This window comes from Centroberyx gerrardi, chromosome 15, assembly GCF_048128805.1.
Source record: "Centroberyx gerrardi isolate f3 chromosome 15, fCenGer3.hap1.cur.20231027, whole genome shotgun sequence".
In the NCBI taxonomy this organism is placed as follows: domain Eukaryota; kingdom Metazoa; phylum Chordata; class Actinopteri; order Beryciformes; family Berycidae; genus Centroberyx; species Centroberyx gerrardi.
In genome coordinates, this window is record NC_136011.1 from 13,878,935 (window position 1) to 13,898,658 (window position 19,724).

At 41.5% G+C, this 19,724-nt stretch overlaps 4 protein-coding genes across 4 annotated transcripts; 1 reads left to right on the forward strand and 3 right to left on the reverse strand.

Moving 5' to 3' along the window:
- Positions 1-1,099: 1,099 nt before the first annotated feature.
- On the reverse strand, positions 1,100-3,044 carry fuom (fucose mutarotase). The gene is made up of 6 exons (XM_071913629.2): positions 2,888-3,044; positions 2,549-2,617; positions 2,380-2,450; positions 2,118-2,216; positions 1,895-1,968; positions 1,100-1,493 (listed from the first exon to the last, which is right to left on the reverse strand). Exons 1-6 carry the CDS (start codon positions 2,970-2,972, stop codon positions 1,427-1,429), a joined length of 465 nt encoding a protein of 154 aa, XP_071769730.1. The 5' UTR covers positions 2,973-3,044; the 3' UTR covers positions 1,100-1,426.
- Positions 3,045-6,888: 3,844 nt separating this feature from the next.
- echs1 (enoyl CoA hydratase, short chain, 1, mitochondrial) lies at positions 6,889-10,297 on the reverse strand. Its single transcript, XM_071913429.2, has 8 exons — positions 10,162-10,297; positions 8,839-9,036; positions 8,589-8,716; positions 8,198-8,297; positions 7,975-8,079; positions 7,648-7,767; positions 7,470-7,537; positions 6,889-7,375 (listed from the first exon to the last, which is right to left on the reverse strand). Exons 1-8 carry the CDS (start codon positions 10,250-10,252, stop codon positions 7,310-7,312), a joined length of 876 nt encoding a protein of 291 aa, XP_071769530.1. The 5' UTR covers positions 10,253-10,297; the 3' UTR covers positions 6,889-7,309.
- A 1,839-nt stretch (positions 10,298-12,136) lies between these two features.
- Positions 12,137-12,604, forward strand: sprn (shadow of prion protein). The gene has a single exon (XM_071912883.2). The coding sequence runs from the start codon at positions 12,137-12,139 to the stop codon at positions 12,602-12,604; it is 468 nt and encodes a 155-aa protein (XP_071768984.1).
- Positions 12,605-14,125: 1,521 nt separating this feature from the next.
- mtg1 (mitochondrial ribosome-associated GTPase 1) lies at positions 14,126-19,623 on the reverse strand. The gene is made up of 11 exons (XM_071913462.2): positions 19,445-19,623; positions 18,481-18,547; positions 17,597-17,699; positions 17,368-17,454; positions 17,191-17,247; positions 15,748-15,838; positions 15,583-15,644; positions 15,375-15,471; positions 15,107-15,188; positions 14,904-15,016; positions 14,126-14,470 (listed from the first exon to the last, which is right to left on the reverse strand). Exons 1-11 carry the CDS (start codon positions 19,545-19,547, stop codon positions 14,373-14,375), a joined length of 960 nt encoding a protein of 319 aa, XP_071769563.2. The 5' UTR covers positions 19,548-19,623; the 3' UTR covers positions 14,126-14,372.
- Positions 19,624-19,724: the final 101 nt, after the last annotated feature.

The window sequence follows — 19,724 nt, forward strand, 5'->3', positions numbered from 1 at the left end:
GAATATGAAGCATCTTATTCACATGAACTGGGAAAATGCAGACTATCATGGTGTGTGTGTGTGTGTGTATGATATTTCAGGTCCATTGACACCAAAGGAAAGATGTCCTTGGGAGAGCAAGTGGAGCCTCCAGAGGACATGGATGGGACTTACTATGACGTTGACCCAAGCATGGCCATCTGGAAGAGTATGACCGGACAGGACGGACAGTACCTGAGGGCTGAAGAAGACATGGACGAGCTCTACCATCCGTCCATGGACGATCTCCTCAAAGCACGGCTCCTGAGCCAGGACGTCCAGTCCGTCCCCTTGAAGCAAGCTGACACCTGGTACGATCAGGAACCAGAAGTAGATCCCTTTTCCGATAAGGTGGCCTCAGAGGATCCTGAGCAAGACTGGGATGAAGACCGAGCGAGGGCGGTGCTGGACAAATATCTCGCTCCGATGGTGGCTAAAGTCGACGTCGACACCAAGGTCCAACCGGTGTACACCAAGCCAGAGGAGGATGAGGATGACCTGTATCACGACGACCCACGCTCGCCAGTGCAGGTGGAGCCGCTTGGACAAGAGGTCAGGGGTGAGAGCGAGGTCAGAGTTCACCTGCAGCCAGAGGAAGACATGGATGACTTGTACCACGCAGATCTGCTCCAGCCTGTCCCTTACCAAGGCGACGCCGATGCAGCCATGCGTGTTGATTGGTCCTCTCAGAGGAGTTACAGTCAGCCAGAGGAAGATCTGGATGATCTCTACCACCACTAAACCTTCAGCAGCAACTCAACCTGTTTCTCTTCTTATCGTTTACAGTCAAATAAAGACGTATCTGATAAAGATGCAACAGGTAAACAAGCTAAAAGAGTTTCCTGTTGACTCCATTAAACACTCCAATCCTTCATAAGAATAAAAACATGTAAATCTTCACTCATTCAGATGTCTCTTGGTGATAAAGGCACTTAAACACACAAATCCAAGACTTCATGTGTATCATCTATTGAAATTTATTATTAAAACCCAGAAGTAATTTATGTACAAGAATACAATATAATTTAAATTTCATATCCTGGAGATCATTGGAGAGATCAGATCATGTTTACAGTATTTAACAAGAATAAATTATTTTTTGAATTCACAGTTTCTGATGGATGAGCATTGTCAACATTAAACATGAAAAAATATTGAGCCTTTCTTGATTTGTTTAAACACATTTTTTTACTATAAAAAATTTCAAAATGTATTTACTCATGACTGTGTTGTCTAAAATATTTGAAAAAAACTAACAATTTTTTTCTTTTTCTTTTTAAAAAGTGCAAATATGCAGAATTCAGGCTGGGTGAATACTGAGCTACTGTATATTATACAGAAATAATTATCTCATAGATAGTCAAGTAAAATGTGTGTGTGTGTGTGTGTGTGTGTGTCTGTGTGCATATCAGTGTAGTAGTTCAGCAGGAATGACCCCCTTCTTCAATATCAGGTTACCATAGAGAGCCGTTTCCCTGTGGAGACACAACACAGTCACTCACCAAGAGACGACTGATAGGTTTATGCAATATCATTTTAATAAATCAGCTGCATTTTGAAAAACAGATTTTAGACATTGCTGGAGGCATATGGCATATTTTCCAAACCATTATCAAATAATCAAAATTCTAGTTCCTTGTTTGTAAAAGACAGAGGTAGAGAGAACATTATCGCTTTTTGTGATTGAATTAGACTTGAGACAATTCCATAGCTACGAATCAAAGGAAGAGGGAAGTTTTCTCTAGTGGTGATGAGTGTCTACCTTTTTGTTTCACGTTTACAAAATGAGACATGCTTGTGGTACTTATTTTGCAGAAACAGAATCAAACGTGCAGCCACTTCAAATGAAGGCAGAGAAAATGGTGAAAGTTCTCACCCTGTTGCCACAACAGTGTAGGCTTTCTTGGCTCGTTCATAGAAGGCAAACCTTTCCACTTTCTCAAGAGGAGTCTAAATACAAACATAAATCAACACACATAGTCAACTATCGGATTCATCAATAAAGTTCTGCTGAATTTGTTGATCCTTTATTTTACCTGAGAGAGAGAGAGAGAGAGAGAGAGAGAGAGAGAGAGAGAGAGAGAGAGAGGTTGTTTTACCTGAACCCCAGCCTGCTGCAGGAGTTGTGTGTAGGTGTCCCACACAGGAACAGCTAAACCTCTCTGTTTGTCACTGTCCACTAGATCCATGACTGCAGCCTGTGGAGACACAGCATGACATTTTCAATGGAGGGAATACATTTGAAGACATTTTCTAATAATAATGACAAAATAATGAAATACTGCAGGAAGAGCTACCCATCACTGGAATCAGTGAAAAATCACTCAGTGGTTTAAGCAGATTTATCAGTCAGTGACCTACCGGAGTGGGAACATACGTATCCAGGGGCAACAGCTTCAAAATGGCCTCCAACAGCTGTGGGATTCCTAATCCTATAGAAGGATCAGAGAGGCTTGATAATAATTTCAATATTATAGAACAATACACACATCCTCTTAGTTTTTCCTTACAGATAGATAATTGCACATACCATCAGCTCTTATCTCCTTTGGACCACAGGCACTAATGGAAGATGCTGGAAAATTTGCATCAGCAAGAACTGAAGAAATAAAATAAAATAAAATACAATCAATGAAGGAATAATTATAGCATTTACAGATCACCTTTTCCAGAGTGGCTAGAGGCTGGTGATCATGTGGATTAGTCCTGCTCTATCGCTCTTTCCCTGTGTGGACTTGAACTGAATAGCCTACATAGCTGTCGCCCAACAGTGTCACATACAGTAGGCTATATCTCACAGAGCAGGTAGCACTTCTGCCTGTGTGGAGGTCATGTTTATTTCTGTTTCAAAAGTCGTGACATAACATACCCAGTTCATCCCCATGGCCCATTTTAGCCAGAGCATACAGCAGTTCTGGAGATAAAACTGAGGGAATTCCTTTCAGCACAACCATGACAGCAGCAAAGAGGAGCAGAGAAAACACCCAGACGAAGCGGGAGGCTTCACTCCTGCCTACTTCCGTCTTCGCTTGAATCCCGTTAGACAAACTAAACCGCTTCTTTTTGGCTGGGAGTCAAGAGAGAGTGTCCTTTTCGCTCCCATATCCACCCCCCCCCCTCCCAGCAGGCGCCTGTGTCTCACGCATGCGTAGTATGATGATGTCAGATGCATAGCTATAGCTATCCTGCTCTATTGCTAATTATTCTCATTAGTTGTATGTTCCGGTCTAACGGGCAAGGGTTTCCACAGGCTGGACTAGGATGAGAACTATCTTGATAGTGAAGTGCATATCTTTGTGGGAGTACAGTGCATAAGGAAGTGCGTCATGTGATCAGTGTGTGTAGGCTACTTTGATTGGTTAGTTTCAGAAGAAGGAGGACTCCCACACCAGCGCGTCTCTACACGCTCAAACAAATAAGTAGCTATTTCTAATAGCCTCTAGTGGCCTAATGGATAAATATTCCGCTTAATACAGAGTGTCATTTAAGTGTCCATGGCAATATCTCGGTAAGCTACATTACAAAGTAAGTTAGAAATGTTCAATGCGACCTGTCATAGGTTATTAGCCTATGTTATTAAGCCTCATAAAGTTAAACAAGCCTCATAAACAAGCCTTTGATCTCCATATACAACAATATAAATTCCTCGGCAACAGGTAGACCTTAATCTATATCGCTTGCCTAATAGGTATAAATGCGCAAACAGCCTATTGCGCACGGATGATCTTGCGCATAGTGTAGGAACAAATCATCCTACTTTTTCTCGCATTCAGACCTCACAAAGTAGGCCTATTACGTTGGTGTTTAATGTGTGAATAGTCGACAGGGTTAGACCTATAGTGAAAATAAAAAAAGGCAGAAGAGCTGCAGAAGTGCGCACCAAATAGGCCTATGCGTAATACCCGCAGGCTGTCCAGATGCTTCATACAGGCTGCTTATATTTTTTATTTCTGGCTCACTGATGAATTCCTCTCAAAAATGTGCATCAACCACGTTTGTAAATCCATCAGGGTAAATGTCATGGCATCAATCACGCAGTAAATGAGATGATGTGCATGTCTAGCCTGTAAAATATTGTCATTGTATTAACCTGCCCGCCCTGTTTCCAACCTGAGGAAACGGGGAACTTAACCCGTCACCTCACAGACGCTTTGCCTTGCTTCAGTAGGTTAAACTTCGACCGTGTGTTGTTCCTGACACCCTCGGGTGGGCATAATTCAAAGCAGACACCAGTGAATGTGTTATTCCGACACGGCCACCGGTGCCAAGAATGTGAGATAATGAAAATATTTGTCAGATGAAAACCATTCCACCCGGCTTGTTTCATCTGAGCCAGAGAAACTCTCAGCTGGATGGCAGAAAAATGCTGAGGAATCCTTTCCATGGTCACAGATAGTCCTGGTTCTGTAAAAGCAGGAGATCTGCATAAAAAGCCTTTTATGAAAGACCCACATCAAGTCGCGGTTCAGCTCTGGCTGGTAGGCCTGCTGAATTGCCTGCAGCTTTTATGCAGCTGCTGTTAATGAAGGCTAGGTATACATATTCCTAGAATATTCCTATAGGGACGCATAGTGTATCTACGGCACTATAGTGCGGTTATAGTGACCTTATAGTAGGTTTGTATCTCCTGTGGTAATATGTCTATAGGCTAATTGGCCTATACACTCTATAGTAACAGACAATGGTTCATTAGGTTTTGTACCATGGCAGAACACCTTACGGTGCTGTAAAGGACCATTTTAGAAAGGATGAAATGTTCTAAACCAGCAGCATCAAAGGGACCTTTTAAGAATCACACTGGCGTATTTATTATGATCTTAGATTTTTAAAATTGTAATAAATTAGAGGATTAGAGGATACCTGAACCAAAGAACCATTGCAGAAACCTCCTGATGTAGCGTGTATAGTTTATAGTTTTGCTTTTTTTTTTTTTCCTGTAGTCTAATATTCCTTTAATAACTTTTAGAAAAAAAAACCCACACAGACACACTTTAAGTCCCTACAGGGATATTATAGTGATATCAGAGGAGATAAAAAAACAACAAAAAAAAACATTGTAAGATGGTCACTGTAAACTCACTACTGAGTTGGCTACCACGGAGTCCCTATAGGAATATTGTAGTGATCCTTGGTGAGGGGAGAGGAGCGTGAGACGGATGGAGAGTGAAGAGAAGAAAAGGCCCATGGAGGAGCCAGGCCTGTCTGCCGGGCTGAAAGCCCCTTTCTCCCTCTCTGGACCCATGCTGCTCCCTCTTTAGTTCGGCTTCTTTAAATGAGTTTATCACGCTATGAGGGTCTGCGCTGCCAAAATGTAACGTTTTGCCCCTTTTGTCTGTGTGGAGAGCCTCAATTGAGTCTACATTTATTATTTTGACCTTTCGGTAGCCTCAAAGCGGAGCTTCTTTTCGGGCCTTCTCTGCAGACTTTTGTGCTTCCCCACGGAGTGAGGAGACGAGTTTTTTTTTTCTCCCCTTTTAGAAGTTTTGTTCCAGGGGGCTGACAAGAAAGCAAGCTCCAGGGGAATATTGAATGAAAATAAAAATCAATTAGGCCATGGCCTTGTGAAGATATGGGGCGCCGTCGTGTGAAGAAACCCTGAGATCAGAGAAAAAAAGGTGCCTTCAGATGATTGGAGAGGCAAAAGAAAGCACACACTAACCAAATTTGTTCTGGTGTTTTCCTCACTTTTGAAGTCGATTGGTCCTAACTATTATATGGTTTCATGGTTTACCGAGGAGTTGGAGCCAAATAATGCATCCCTCAACACCAGGCCAATAGGCTATCGATTTTAGATATCTAAAATAGAAGCGAAGACAATCTGAGCTTAATATATTTTTTCAGCGTCTTCCTTTTCAGTTGAACACAGTGGAATAATTATTGCTGAAAAATTCTAGGCTTAATTTCCAGGATGAATAGCTGGTAGCCTAAGTTTAAACCTTTGATAACTTGTGCTAGTAGCTACAACAATAATAATAGGCTAATAGTGACAGTTTTCACAAAGAAATTAGTTATTTAACAGAGACAATTTTTGTAAATTTAGGAGTTATTTTTGGCCTTTTTTGTTATATTGTGTAAAAAAAAGTCATGTATTGTGTGTAAATATTAGATAAATGTATTACCAGTATTTTGAGTAGAGAAAATGACAAATAATTTTCCATTTATAGTCTGTTGAAGAATCTTTATCCTACTTACAAAACCACAATACTGACAAGAAAAAGCTAAGAATTCTTCAATTTATTAGATCCTTTGGCCATGGGCCTGGTGATTTGTATATAGTATTTTAATGACATGACCTTATAACCATCAATTACATACATTCAGTTGCAGCAAATTAAGCTCTGTTCTTTCCTCTTTAACACACACAAGTCGGGGTGTGTGTTCAACAGGCGGCTGAATTTCTTTTCAATGTCCAGTTTCTTTCACTGCGTATAACAGCACACCAGCCCCACCTAGCGGTCTACATCATTGATGAACTTTACTCAATGCGTGAGCTTGTTTTGGGTATGATGCTGCTGGGTGAGCTGGGTCCAAATGTTGCATAATGTTTGATAATACATTTGACAGGCTCAACATTTCATTGAATTAGAAGCGGTCACTAATCACCAGATTTCAAATATAAAGTCAGTAAGAAATCACCATTTGAAACCAGGCTACTCTTGACTGAGCTCCAAATGAGTGAATGTTATCCCATGCCTAGGAAATAAAAAACAGGAGTAATATCCTGAATTATTGAAACCATATCATTTAATCTTAGAACCAGAAGATAAGGGAAATTCCAGTTTCTCAAACAATCAACTGTGTGATAAACATGAAGCGGAGACATATTCCTTTAATCAACACCAATAATATTTCACAGTTTGGCTACTCAAAACCATTTTAGAGATTTATTTGCAAAATGTACAGAAGGAAAAAAAAGGTTGCCGCCTACAAAATGTAGGCAGCGGTTTGACAGTGAAAATGAAAGGCGCAGTCAGTATTAGTCATCAGGGCTGATTCCTCCTGCTGTAACACTGACCGTGACAAAGTTAGTAAATAGTATTCACACACGGCACTACTGTACGCACACAGCATTTGATTTTGATACTGTGCAAACGCAGACTGGGCTCAGCTGTGATAAGACACTCTTGTGCACTCACTCAGTGCTAAATCCTAATTTTGTTAGCTTGTATGTTCCACTAGCATCAGGATTTTTGCAGGATCCAACTTATGTCAGAATGGATTTCAGATTAGGAAATGATCCACTGATATCAGGAAATTTGTGCTCTTGGCCAAGTCCTCAATCAGCTCTTCTCTACTTGTCTTGGAAACTGGCCTGTCTCTTCTCCACAAACGCAGTCATGCCTTCCTTGCGATCCTCCTAGAGGGACAGAAACAGACACGAAGATCAAGACTCAGACTGTTCAGGTCCGTCGGTCCCCCTCATTCGTGCTCAGATGCACACTTGTACTCACCGTGGCAAAGGTAGAGTGGAACAAACGCTTCTCCAAACGGTTCCCCTCAGCCAAGGTCAGTTCATAGGCTGCAACCAGACACAGATCAGCAAGTCAGAGGAAAACACAACAAACCTGTCCAAGTAAAGCTGCAGGTAGGTTTCAAGATTAAAGCTAGCCAAAAATAAACTCTACACACCTGCGTTAACAGCCTCTTTAGCCATAGCTGAGACCAGCTTGGAGTTGGCAGCAATTTTCTCCCCACACTTTACAGCTTCTGACACCAGCTGGTCCACTGGACAGATTTTACTCACCAGGCCTGAGAAACACAAAAGCTGCTGAATCTGTGTATGTTTTTTTTTTTTTTTTTTTATCAATTCAAAGCACTGTTTAACTTGATTTTTCAGCTGACTATACACTACAGGTCATTCAGTTGGATGAATTCCACAAATTAAACAACAATAACAACAACATTATTAATCTTAAGTGTGTGTCTACGTTGTGAACAGTTTTACGTCTGTGTTACCTGACTGCTTGGCTTCTTGAGCGTTAATCTTGTCTCCGGTTAGTACCATCTCCATAGCCAGGGACTTCCCCACTACACGGGTCAACCGCTGCGTGCCACCCGATCCTGCAGATAGACAGGTGTCATCATGGCAACAGCCCCTCTCCAAAAGGCATGACACTGATCAACAAATAAGGTGGTGCAGTTTCAACAGGAAGGATATGAGAGGTGAGGATGTTTTTACCAGGAATGGTGCCCAACAGGATCTCCGGTTGGCCAAACTGAGCCTTCTCTCCGGCGTAGATGATGTCACACATCATTGCCAATTCACAGCCTCCACCCAGCTAAAACAACACAACACAGTCATGTGGAGAAACAGTGAATGAAACAGAGATTTTCACTCAAAGAGAGTCTCATTCTATTTCTAAGCTTTGCTCTAACCTAGCCAAAATCCACTTTTTTTCTGCATTTTTGCCTTTATATGACAGTTCAAACTAGAGAGACATGAAATATTGGGAGAGAGAGAGGGGGATGACATGCATCAAACCCAGAACGGTGTGTTTACACGGTATGCGCCTTACACACTGAGCCACCAGGACGCCCGAATAGTCTCAGACTTGATGTAACACACTCACAGCAAATCCATTGACAGCCGCAATCACAGGCTTCTTCACTGTTGACACTCTGTTCCAGTGAGCCAGGAAGTTTCCGCTGTAACACTCCTGGAAGGTTCGATTCTGCATCTCTTTGATGTCCGCCCCCGCTGAAAAACACACGTTAACAGTGATACTTGTGAGCTTATCGATAGGTCGATGTAAACAGCTTATTGAACACACAGAGGAGAACACAAATACAAGCATTAATAAACACACGCAATCCCCTCACCAGCAAAGGCTCTGTCACTGCCGGTGATGACAATGGCTCCCACATCTCCGTCGGCTTCAAAGGAGTCCAGGGCGCGGCCCACCTCCGCCATCAGCCCGTCACACAGAGCGTTGAGAGCCTTAGGCCGGTTCAGCTGGATGAAACCAACGTTCTGCTTCTCCCCTCGCTTTTCCACCATGATGTATTCATACTGACCGCCTGGATGAAAACAAAACCCAACACAGACAGTCAGATGAACCGGCCCCTCTGGATGGATTCACAGAACAGAGCATCCTACTTCTCATCTGGAGGAGGCAGATACTGAGAAAGACGGCATTACAGTGGCATCAAGAATATCAGGTGACCTAACCAGTGAACTTTCAAGGTCCTGACTTGCATATATATATGCATTCTGACAGACTTGTGTCTTTAATTGTGGACTGGTCCGTAGTTACTAACCTTTGGTGTAATAACTGCACTAATATCAGTCACCACCATCAACTTCTTAACTGTAAGCAATGTAGTCCTTTAACCAGTTGAAGGACCACCAAAGTGGTCTGAGCTGAGCTTATCTATCCTCATGATCCTACTGAGAAACACTGATATCACACGGCAAGGACAAGTCCTGGTTAATCATTCAAGAAAGTGTTAAGCATCAACACTGACAACCCGGTGTCAAGGCCTTACAGTGACCAACTTGATACGCCTTCTGGAGCAAAGGCCACAGCTAGTTACAAACTAATACTGATTTACGCTTGCAAGATACTTACCTACTGCAGCTTGCCTGTAAGTTGGGCTTTAGTTAGTTTAATGTGACAACAAAGATGCTATCATTTCAGTGTCAACACCTCAAACAGATCGAGACCAGATCAAGCAGGCAGGCCTAGTTCAAGTTCAATTATTTGTATAGCCCTTTATCGCAAACATGTCTCAGAGCACTGACAGAGAATGAGTCCAACTAGATCTAACTGATCAACAATCAATCATAGAACAGAATGGTATAGGACAAACATAAAGAAGCAGAACAAAGCGTAAGACACACAATAGCAGATTTCAGCAAGACATAACAGCCTACCTATCCTTCATAGCCTAACCTACCTGGCACCACCAGTATTAGTCCTCATCTCAACGACAACATGTGACAGTATGAAACGGTCAGCCACTAAAACACACCACTGAGACATTTTTGGTGACTAATACTACACAAGACGGCTGATGTAACAAGAAACTTTGCAGCCTGCCTGTTGTCCACATGCGTCGCACATTCAGTGACGCGGCTTTCGTGACATTGTAGCAGGGGCAGTTCGTGTAGCGCCACAAAACTGAGACGAGACCTCTTTATACCTGAGCTGTAGTGTCGTGCAGCAGACCAGGAGGCCGGCACTGCTCTGGCGGGCCTCAGCAGCAGGGCAGCAGTTCTGCAGAACAAAGCCATGATACTTCAGACGAGGTTGTTGACAGTGAACTTGCTTCTTCAGCGGCTTCTTCTTTCTGGTGTTTTCTTCAGGTTGGCGTCAGATGTTAAAGGCGCATTACCGCCACCTAGTGCATCCGGAGGGTGAGACAGGGATTTACCTATAGGCTCGATTAATCAATTCTTGCTGATAGGCTATACATAATGGTATTACTTTACCGTTCAGAGTTTTCGAGGTTATTTTTGCAGCAAAACATTTACACGTTACTCCTGGGTTCACGTTTTTCATGGTATTCGTTGAACATTTCGAGGGTATGGATCCATAATCTACCTGAGAACTCTGTTTTCGACTTCAAAGAGAAACCCTGCATAGTAACCTAATCAACATTTCATCATCATTATCAGTCAGATCAAATGTATTACCAATAAGTTATTGTAAAGCTGCTTCCAAATCTCCCTTTAATAATAAACTATAATAATTTATGTATATTAAGAGGCTAATTAATTTGAAAATACATTTTCAAAACAAAGCTATAAAGTGCTATGGGGAAACTAACAAATCACACAATACTCAAGACATTTAAAACATTTCAGATACTTAATAACAATGACACTTGGATTTCAGACGTACAGACAATAAGAAGCCTTTGACAAAACTCTGTGACGCTTATCACAATCTCTGAGATCAAGTCACACAGACCACACTAGCCTCTGTAATTACAATTCAAACACATGAAGTCAGCAATAGGCTACCAGGCTATTATGTTGACCAGTGAGACTTCTCAAAAGGGCCTCCTTATGTGGGCGCGCCGCGCGTTCACGCAGACATCTGTGTGAACGAGCGTTGATCGTCGGCGATCAGCCCATCTCATCGTCCCTTCATCTGAATGCCAAAACATAACCAAGGAAAATTGGAAGAAAAAAAAACACGAAAATAAGGTAAGCACAAACCATCAGGATATACTCGGTTACTGTGGGTGTGGGGATATACAACAAGACAACAAACAATGCATTTGCTCTTCAACGGTATGATTCCTCATTATGATGTACAATACAATAGGCTAATTTATGGGAATACAGTAAAATGAACATGCATTCGGCAAAACATTTTATTGACAAATACCAGCGCGTAGAATAATGAAAATAAATTCATTTCTACACGATGGTGACATTTTGTTGTTCACATCCCCTCAATAGCCTGATCTGCTCGAGTGGAATTCAATAATGCATTTCATATCATGGCCTATATCATGTTAATAACAAACATAGAAGATCATCTGCCTTTTATTCATAATCATCCATGCACTGAATGTTATTTCATATATGATGGACGAAAGCCAGGAGCAATGTCCTCTGTTGAGCTTGGTCTTTCTTTTTAAAATGACCTACTTTGATAGAGAGGAGCAATCTGCAACACAGGAACCCAGATTTCTCTTCATGAAGAACATATTTAAAAACAAGGCATCAAACACTATGAAAAACACTAACTAATACAGTTCCCCTTCAGCCTAAGCAAATGCTAGTGATACTCTTAAGAGGATGTGATCACATCTCTTTAGGTTTACATGTTTTTACCCAATATTGAGCAGTGAGGAATTTTATATCATACACCTTTAACCATTTTATGCATCTAACCATCTGAATGTCGATTGATGAATAGAAAGCATACAGCTGGTAATCAAAATGTTTTATATACTAAAAACATGTGGATAATTTGTCAAACAAGTGAATTTGGGTCCAACTGGGTGCAGAGGAAGCAATGCAAACTGATAGGATTGGCCATCACCATCACCCCAATCTCAAGTGAACATCAAGTAAAAAGTGCAGTTTTACTCTGCATGTTTTGCTCCAGAGGTTTGCCCCCTCATGTCTCCTTCTTGACGTCTCCCACAGGCAGCGGCACAGATGGCAGTGATGAACCAGGTGGTTGCAGCATGCTGGACTTGTCTCCTCCTCTCTGCATTCCTGTGTGAGCCTGTGCTGTCCAAGGGCGGTCGTGGAGGGTCCCGGGGTTCCTCACGGGGCACCTCCTCCCGCAGCTCCACAGCGGGGGGTTACCGAGGGGCAGGAGCCTACGGCGGGACCCGCTCCCGCTTCAGGGCGGCAGGGCGCTCGTCCCCGGTGCGGGTGGCGAGTGCAGCGGCAGCAGGCGCAGCGGTGGCATTAACAGCTGATAAATGGTACGCCTCTGCCTTCCGCCGCAGCAACGCCGACAGCTCAGAGGAAGACTTGGATTACTACAACAGGACCAATTACTTTGATGCCCAAATGTCCCGATCAACTCAAAATGTATCATCTCTCACTCAAGTGGTGTCTATCATTATTGCAACATTTTCCCCAAAATATGGATACTTATTGGACAGTATATTGTAAATATAGTTTACCTAATTTATTATGTCCAGTTACTGATTTAGTCTAGGACTAAACTACTGCACTGACTTGGCTCTAATGAGCAGGACTGGCTAGGGGCCTGAACTGTGAAGGCCAGTTAGGAGCAACACCATGGTGGAAGGAAACAACAACCACAAAGACTTGAACACCTCACTGTATTGTAGGTTTGTACACGTACTGTATGTAATCACCTATACCAACTGACAAATGTACATTACCAGCACATTATTCATCGTGATATTTCATCTCTCAGATTCAACCACTGTCAGATCTACTTCAGTCTGTAGAATGGAAACGGGGCCAAATTAATTAATCAGAGATCGTTTCCTTTGAAAATACGATTGAAAGAGATGAATAAGTTGTCTCAGAAAGCAAACCATATATATCAAGAGTGCAGGCAAACCTCTGGCTGCCAATCTTAATTGTACTTTCAAATTTTATTATACAAAGCTTTATTTTCATAATGTGCACATAAAAATGCAAAGTGTACGGCCAGCATCACTGCTCACTATTGATGTGAATTATTATAACTTGTAAGTAGTAGTTGGGAACTTTAAGGCTTGTGTCTAAATGGAGAAGCCCAGAGAGTCTGTCATGTCACTGTTTACATACACACCACATTTTATACAAATATGTAAGTGCAGCTGATTATCCATCCCCCAAATGTTTTATAACAGAGTAGAATGCATTTTAGTATGGCTCCAGCACCAAGCTGGCACCAGCATTATTGTGCCTGTGAAATACAAACTACACGTAACTTTGTTTCTTCCACAATTGGATTTATCTCTTTTAGAAAGTGAAATATGTGGTAATCAAACACAAGTATACCTTGCCACATGTACATTTTAAATGAAACCCGACACCCCCTAGTATAATGACCAGAGTTAATGTTCCTACCAACTTTCCATTTACAAATTTCATACTTTTCCAAGACTGTATTTGATGTTTTTGGTCACTGTGCAGAATGATGTATGGCCAAAACTGGAGACGATTCTTCTCCACAATAAATATTACAATATATCAAATGACAGTAGATCTACAACGTCATAAAATGTGTAGATTTGTGCAATTCCCAAACTTTTCTAAGACCAGGAAATGATCAAATTCATTTTCCTGTGTAGGAACCCTGTAATTTGACACTGGCCAAAAGGCGGTTTACGTGTCAGAGGCAGGGGTGGGAGGGATTTTAGAAAACAAACTGCTGCTCTCATTGTTATTCATGTGTCTAAAAGTTGTGCAGGGTCTCTGAGTCAGTCCACCATCCCAGAGGAGCTTTTCACCTACAGTAGACGCTCAGGAGCAACAGACTGTTTCTTATCTATACGTGCACTCTATTATTATATGCTACAACACTTGTGAAAACAAGATTCTGTACATAATACATACAGATTTTGTTATCAATGTCTTTATGCTAATAAATATCCCTTGTTTACACTGTGTCAGATATGTGCTTCATCCATTCTAAGAGTTAGACTGAGACAAAATGAAGCAGTCCTACCTGACTCAAATTGAAGACGTTTATTTACAAAGGATACAGTGTTCTGGTGCCTGTTTAATAAGTCAGCCATGACCACAACAGACTGCCACACGTCCAAAAAGTGCTGAAGGCATTGGGACAGAGACAGACTACATTCCCTCGATGTTTGTAACAGACAGTGTTTGGGTCATATCTGTAAGTGCTTCCAGGTTGAGGGCAAATTGGCAAAATCCCCAAATGGTCTTTGGTCATCTTTGTTAGAAATGTCTCAGTTCAGTCCAGCATAACCCGTCCCAGCTCCCCTTTCCTGAAGGCTCTTATGAAATCGTAAGCTGCTGCTGTGTAGTTTGGGACTGTGATGGTTATGTTACCTGATGGAGAAAAGGACCAAACATTCCATTACAAGACTAATGTATGAGTGAGTGAAAGTGCATATATGCTCCATTGTTTTCCACTCATCTTCTGAATGTAAACAGCGCGCCTCAGAGGCAACGACAGTCTTGTGATGAGCTACAAACGGCATAAGAGGTAACACCCAGTTCAACATGCAACATGCACTACTTCAACTGGTTATTCTGTGGTAACATAGCAAAAATTGTTTGATTTGCTTGCTCCCTACCATTTTAGAATGGTGTTCCTTTTGTTTTAAAAGCCTCCAGTCTGGATGACACATTAGTTATAATATGTAAATGGCCTGTAGACCTGGCTATAATGGCAGGGGTCTTTAAATCAATTAAACTGATGGCTAGCCAGCTATTTAAATTGTGTGTAGCAGGATTATCTGTAGGATTAGCACTTTCTTACCCACTCCAGTTATGGCTTTGACCCGTTGAGTCTTTCCTAGTTTTACAGCAATGCGTTTGAGGACGTGCTGGATGTCATCATTAGGCTCTTCGAGGTCATACTTCTCAACATAACTACAAACGCACACCAACGCACAAAGAAAAATGAATGCATAGATCATATAAAAGTACAGTCAACCATAATGTAAGGGAGGAAATTCACACCTGAACTTCTCCAGCCTGTTCAGAGAATAGAGCAAGTAGTCAGCGATAATGTCTTCCCCCACTAAATGGTCCAGTATAGTTCCTAGGAAGATACAGAAAAACTTTGTACAATATTTCTTGAGCGCACTGTACAAACCCCCTCACCCCTAATTATGTGACAGAAAGGAGATTGAATGTAGCACTACATAGTTTCCACCAGGTGTTCCTGAATGATTATCTTTCCCTTTTGTTGCAAAACAATAAATTAAAACTATGCATTTCCGCTCACCACATAAAGCTAGCTTCATGCCAGTTTCAACACTCTCGATCTTAGGAGGCAGGACACCTGGTGTGTCCAACAGGTGGATGATGGGTCTTTCACACACCTGAGGACAAGCATCAAAAACTCACAAAGAGAGCTGCAAGTGCATATGCACATACACAACGCCCCCAAAAACATACAAATACACAGAGCCAAAAATGAATTGTACACCCACCTGAATTTTGGTCAGGACTGCTTTGGTTATACCTGGCTCCCCACCCACCCTAGAAGCACGGCCTGAAATCAATTTATGAATAGTTTACTTATTAGAGAGGGAATGAATAATCCAAATTATTTTGATATGTATCATAGGAAATCAATACGCAACAATTTTGCATACCTTTTTTCAAATTTGTTCTTCTTAATGAGTTGATAAGAGATGACTTCCCCACGTTTGGCACACCAATCACCATCAGGCAATAATTTGTATTCTGAAAGTTACATTGATACATAACTACAGCATTTACCCTCTATTATCCTCAAAATCTGTAACTAAACTGAAAACAAATTTCTACAGAATTACAAAAATGTATCAGAAATATAAAAGTGAAAATAAATGATTCCATAAGTATTCACCTTCCTTCAGTCAACACCTTTAACAGCAATTACAGCTCTGAGTCTTGTCTATTAGTTTTGCACATCTGGACATTGCAAAATTGCTCAGGCTCCAGTTAAAGTTAGTTGGGAACCATGAGTAAAAAGCAATTTAAGTCCTGCCCAAATTCTAAATTGGACTAAGGCCCGAGCTCTGACTTGGCCACTCCAGGGCCCAGTTTTACAAAACTTTCTGCAACTTGGGCTTTTCAAAACTGATGAACAAGATTCTGATCATTCAGATTGGCATTTGGATTGAGTAATAAAGTCCTACCTTTAATCAATCTCAAATCTTGTTTCTGAATTTTTCAAAACTCTAAAGGCGGAGATTAGACGGGTTTTGATGCCAAAAATCAAGATAAACTTGAGCCCACTGGAGTGGATTCAGGGTGGATTTAGAAGCATTATATATAACCAAGAAATTGTGATGTAACTCGTGAGGATGTGGGGAAAATACAACCTATAGCCTACATCTTGAATACAGATTAAAAATAATATTTATTGTTTACATTTTATTAAATGAATAAAGACAAGCAAGGAAAGACATTTTGTAGAAAAACATACTAGCCAACTATGGGACCTACCAGATACGGATGTATTTAACCCAAAAGCATTTGCAACACCGTAACTGCATACAGGTGATCTTCATTCAATAAATCATGTGACTTCTAAAAACAATTGATTACACTCACATACATGGAAATAGATGTAGTGTAAAGCATTTGTTACTATAGAGTAATCTATTGTACTTCTCACAGCCATTTTACGATAGCTTGTTCCTGCTACAATGGTGGGATTTTAGGTATGCGAGCCTGTAGTCAGCTCCACCAGTCAGAAGTAATGCAACACTAGCATTAAGCCTGTAGTCAGTTCTGCCAATGGAAGTAATGCATTTGTTGGATTTAAGTGCTTCATAATCATCCTTCATTTGCCTTACACTCACTTTATCACACACCTCTCTGCTATGTGGGGGAGGATGCCTTGAACCAAATGTTCTCAGAAGAGGCGAGACTTGGCAACTGACTTGGCACTTGTCTAGCCTAGTAGATAAGCCCCTTTCATGCACAACAGCATAACTGTCTCATGACCCTCTGGGAACATTCCTTCCACCCTGTTATGCAACTAGATAAGGTACAAATGACAGGTCCACTGATAAATAAAATGCTAAAATTATCTGACGAAAGCTCACCTCATCTCTATTAAAGCGTGGTTTGCTCTCAATCAGCTGTGTCACCATGGGCACCAACTACAACAGAGACAACAGGCAGAATTTGCACATTAAAGTTCATAATTGTATTTCATCTCATCTGAGGACTAATTTCTGAGAACTGTCAAATGCTAAGTCTCCAGTGAAGATGGCTCTCACCTTTTTGACGTTGTCATCTCTCTGCTTGAGGCAGTCTGTGAAGAGAACGTTCCTTACCCCATTTTTTTCCAGCTGCTTCAGGATTCTCTGCAGGGAAATTGTGAGATAATATTGTCAGTAATTACAAAATGCTGTCATATTTGCTACTAACAGGTCACTATGCTCAATTAGCAGAGTAAGCTACAACAAAATGACTTGCAAGAGACTCCTTGTTGCAGGTGTACAGTACCTGCTTGCTTGACAGATCAGCCAGGTCCATTTTGTTGAGAATGAGCAGGTGCGGTCTGACATCTAGACTCTCCTGAAATAGAGGGTTTCTCCCAGAGAAGGGGATATGCGAATGTTTAAGAAAAATGAAAAATCAAGTTTCATGCATACTCCCTCATTCTCCCCACTTCTGCAGTACAATGGGCTTCTCCTGGCATTAAAGTCGAGATGAAACGGCATTTCGAGAGTATCTAACTTCCGTATCGTGACGTATTTCCGAGTGAAACAGGAAAGACAGGCGGGACATAACGTTGGGAGGAATTTGATTTGAACGTTGAAAAGTGGGTGTGTCATAACACCCGAAGACACACCGAAGTACCATGCTGTTGCTAGCTAGCTAACTAATGAATCTTAGCCTCTTAGCTCTGTGCGCTAAAAGTTGAAGATTGATTGATGGGTGGATGTCATGATATTATTGGTTGAAATTAGTTACGGGCATGCTTACGTAAGCACACGGCATATTTTGTTTTACAGGAAGAAAACATGATTGAATTTTGATATAAGAATACAATGAAATAGATTTTTGGTATTTTTTTTGGCATATATTGTTAAATAGGTGCACAGTATGACCGGGGATGTGATCTAAAAGGGTTAAAAAGGCATTTTTCATTTCATCTCGTCTTTAAGACTTGGCCCCAGCTTCCTTTCACTCTGTGCAGCTGTAATCTTGTGAGCTCGTTGATTGACTTGATAGGTTCTGCAGATCTCAGATACATTATGCTGAACTGCTGTATTTAATTGTAGACCAACATCATAAACTGGATTCATTTACATGATGGAGGAAATCTGTAATCGAAAGTAAGTTGGCATTTTGTCCTGCTAAATCCTACAGCATTGAAAAAGGATATTCTGGCATCATGAATTTCTATGATGCAGTCCACATTCTTGAGGCCGGCTCTCATCTGCTTCAGTCCTGCAAACAGTGATACAAGAGTACTGTCAGTACCAATAAGATATTAGATGTATGGAAAATCACAGCTTGGTTTGGTATTCGTCATTGTCTTTCTCTTTATATGAAAATAAATAAATAAATAAAAAATATAAGCTCAGCAAGGTCTCAAAGTAGCAAACAGCAGATTATTCATAACTTGTCTGCATGATTCTAATTGTTGATAAATGCGGTCCCATTTGGGTCCATCCAGAAATATACTGTCTGTACCCAAGGTCGTAGTGTGGCATAGTGAGTAGGGAGACCGTCCTAAAGCACCTTGGTTAGAAAGCCTCCACCCTGCTGGAGTGTCGTTGAGCAAGACACTGAACCCCTACCAGCTCCAGGGGTCGCTGCTCTGCAGCTGACCCCGGGCTTTGACCTCCTGTGGAGCAGGGGTTAAGTGAGAAGAGGATTTCTCTGGGGCAATCATTCCAAATCCAGTCCTCAAGGACCAAAACACGCAGGACAGGGGGTCCTTGAGGATGGACGAGATGTAAAGTGTGTGTGTGTGTGTGTGTGTGTGTGTGTGTATGTTTGGGGAGTGTAATTTTGAATTGTAATGGCCAATGTATCCATTTGAGGATTTTGTTACATCATGCTGTCTTGTGCATTGGTTTCCCTCTTGTTTGTGACCCCAAGAAAAGGTTTTTGGTGGAATGACAATGAAGTTGTTGGGAATTGGATTGCTTAAGGAGACAGTGAAACAATTTCGTCTCCATGAATACAGTTAAAGCTATCCGTAGCTAACAAGCACTTCCACTCGAGCCCTAGTAAGTTTCACATATTCTGTGGATAAGACTTAAAATAAAACGTATTCCAACAACATTTAAACAAGGCGACCTTTAAGTCTACAGTACCAGCAGACATGAGTGAGCTCACCTTTCGCCATGTGTCCGGGGAACCAGTGGGCGACTTCGCGTTCACCAAAGTCGAAAACTGGTCGAAACCTCCCGATACTGCGGAGTGCGTGGTACAGTTTCATGGTTATAGTTTATTATAAAAACTAGACAGGATTACACTTGACGTTGACCTGTCAAGTTCTTACTGCACAAGCCATGATCATGTTGTGTTACACTGTTTACATGCCGACCCGAATCTGTGTCAAACAACTTGGTTCCTACAATTTCGTTTAATGTGTGCAGTTACAGCATGATACAGC

Excerpts from the sequence above, each read along its gene's own strand:
- mtg1 (XM_071913462.2), bottom strand. The coding sequence starts at position 19,547 with ATGAAACTGTACCACGCACTCCGCAGTATCGGGAGGTTTCGACCAGTT. Across the intron at positions 15,839-17,190 it reads CACGCTTTAATAGAGATGAG|AATACAAATTATTGCCTGAT; the intron begins GTGAGCTTTCGT and ends TGTAACTTTCAG. Across the intron at positions 14,471-14,903 it reads CAAAGCCATAACTGGAGTGG|GTAACATAACCATCACAGTC; the intron begins GTAAGAAAGTGC and ends TTTCTCCATCAG.
- echs1 (XM_071913429.2), bottom strand. The coding sequence starts at position 10,252 with ATGGCTTTGTTCTGCAGAACTGCTGCCCTGCTGCTGAGGCCCGCCAGA. Across the intron at positions 8,717-8,838 it reads CAGTGACAGAGCCTTTGCTG|CGGGGGCGGACATCAAAGAG; the intron begins GTGAGGGGATTG and ends TGTGTTTTTCAG. Across the intron at positions 8,080-8,197 it reads CCTGTTGGGCACCATTCCTG|GATCGGGTGGCACGCAGCGG; the intron begins GTAAAAACATCC and ends GTCTATCTGCAG.
- sprn (XM_071912883.2), top strand. The coding sequence starts at position 12,137 with ATGGCAGTGATGAACCAGGTGGTTGCAGCATGCTGGACTTGTCTCCTC.
- fuom (XM_071913629.2), bottom strand. The coding sequence starts at position 2,972 with ATGGTTGTGCTGAAAGGAATTCCCTCAGTTTTATCTCCAGAACTGCTG. Across the intron at positions 2,451-2,548 it reads AAAGGAGATAAGAGCTGATG|GATTAGGAATCCCACAGCTG; the intron begins GTATGTGCAATT and ends ATCCTTCTATAG. Across the intron at positions 1,494-1,894 it reads TACACTGTTGTGGCAACAGG|GGAAACGGCTCTCTATGGTA; the intron begins GTGAGAACTTTC and ends GTGTCTCCACAG.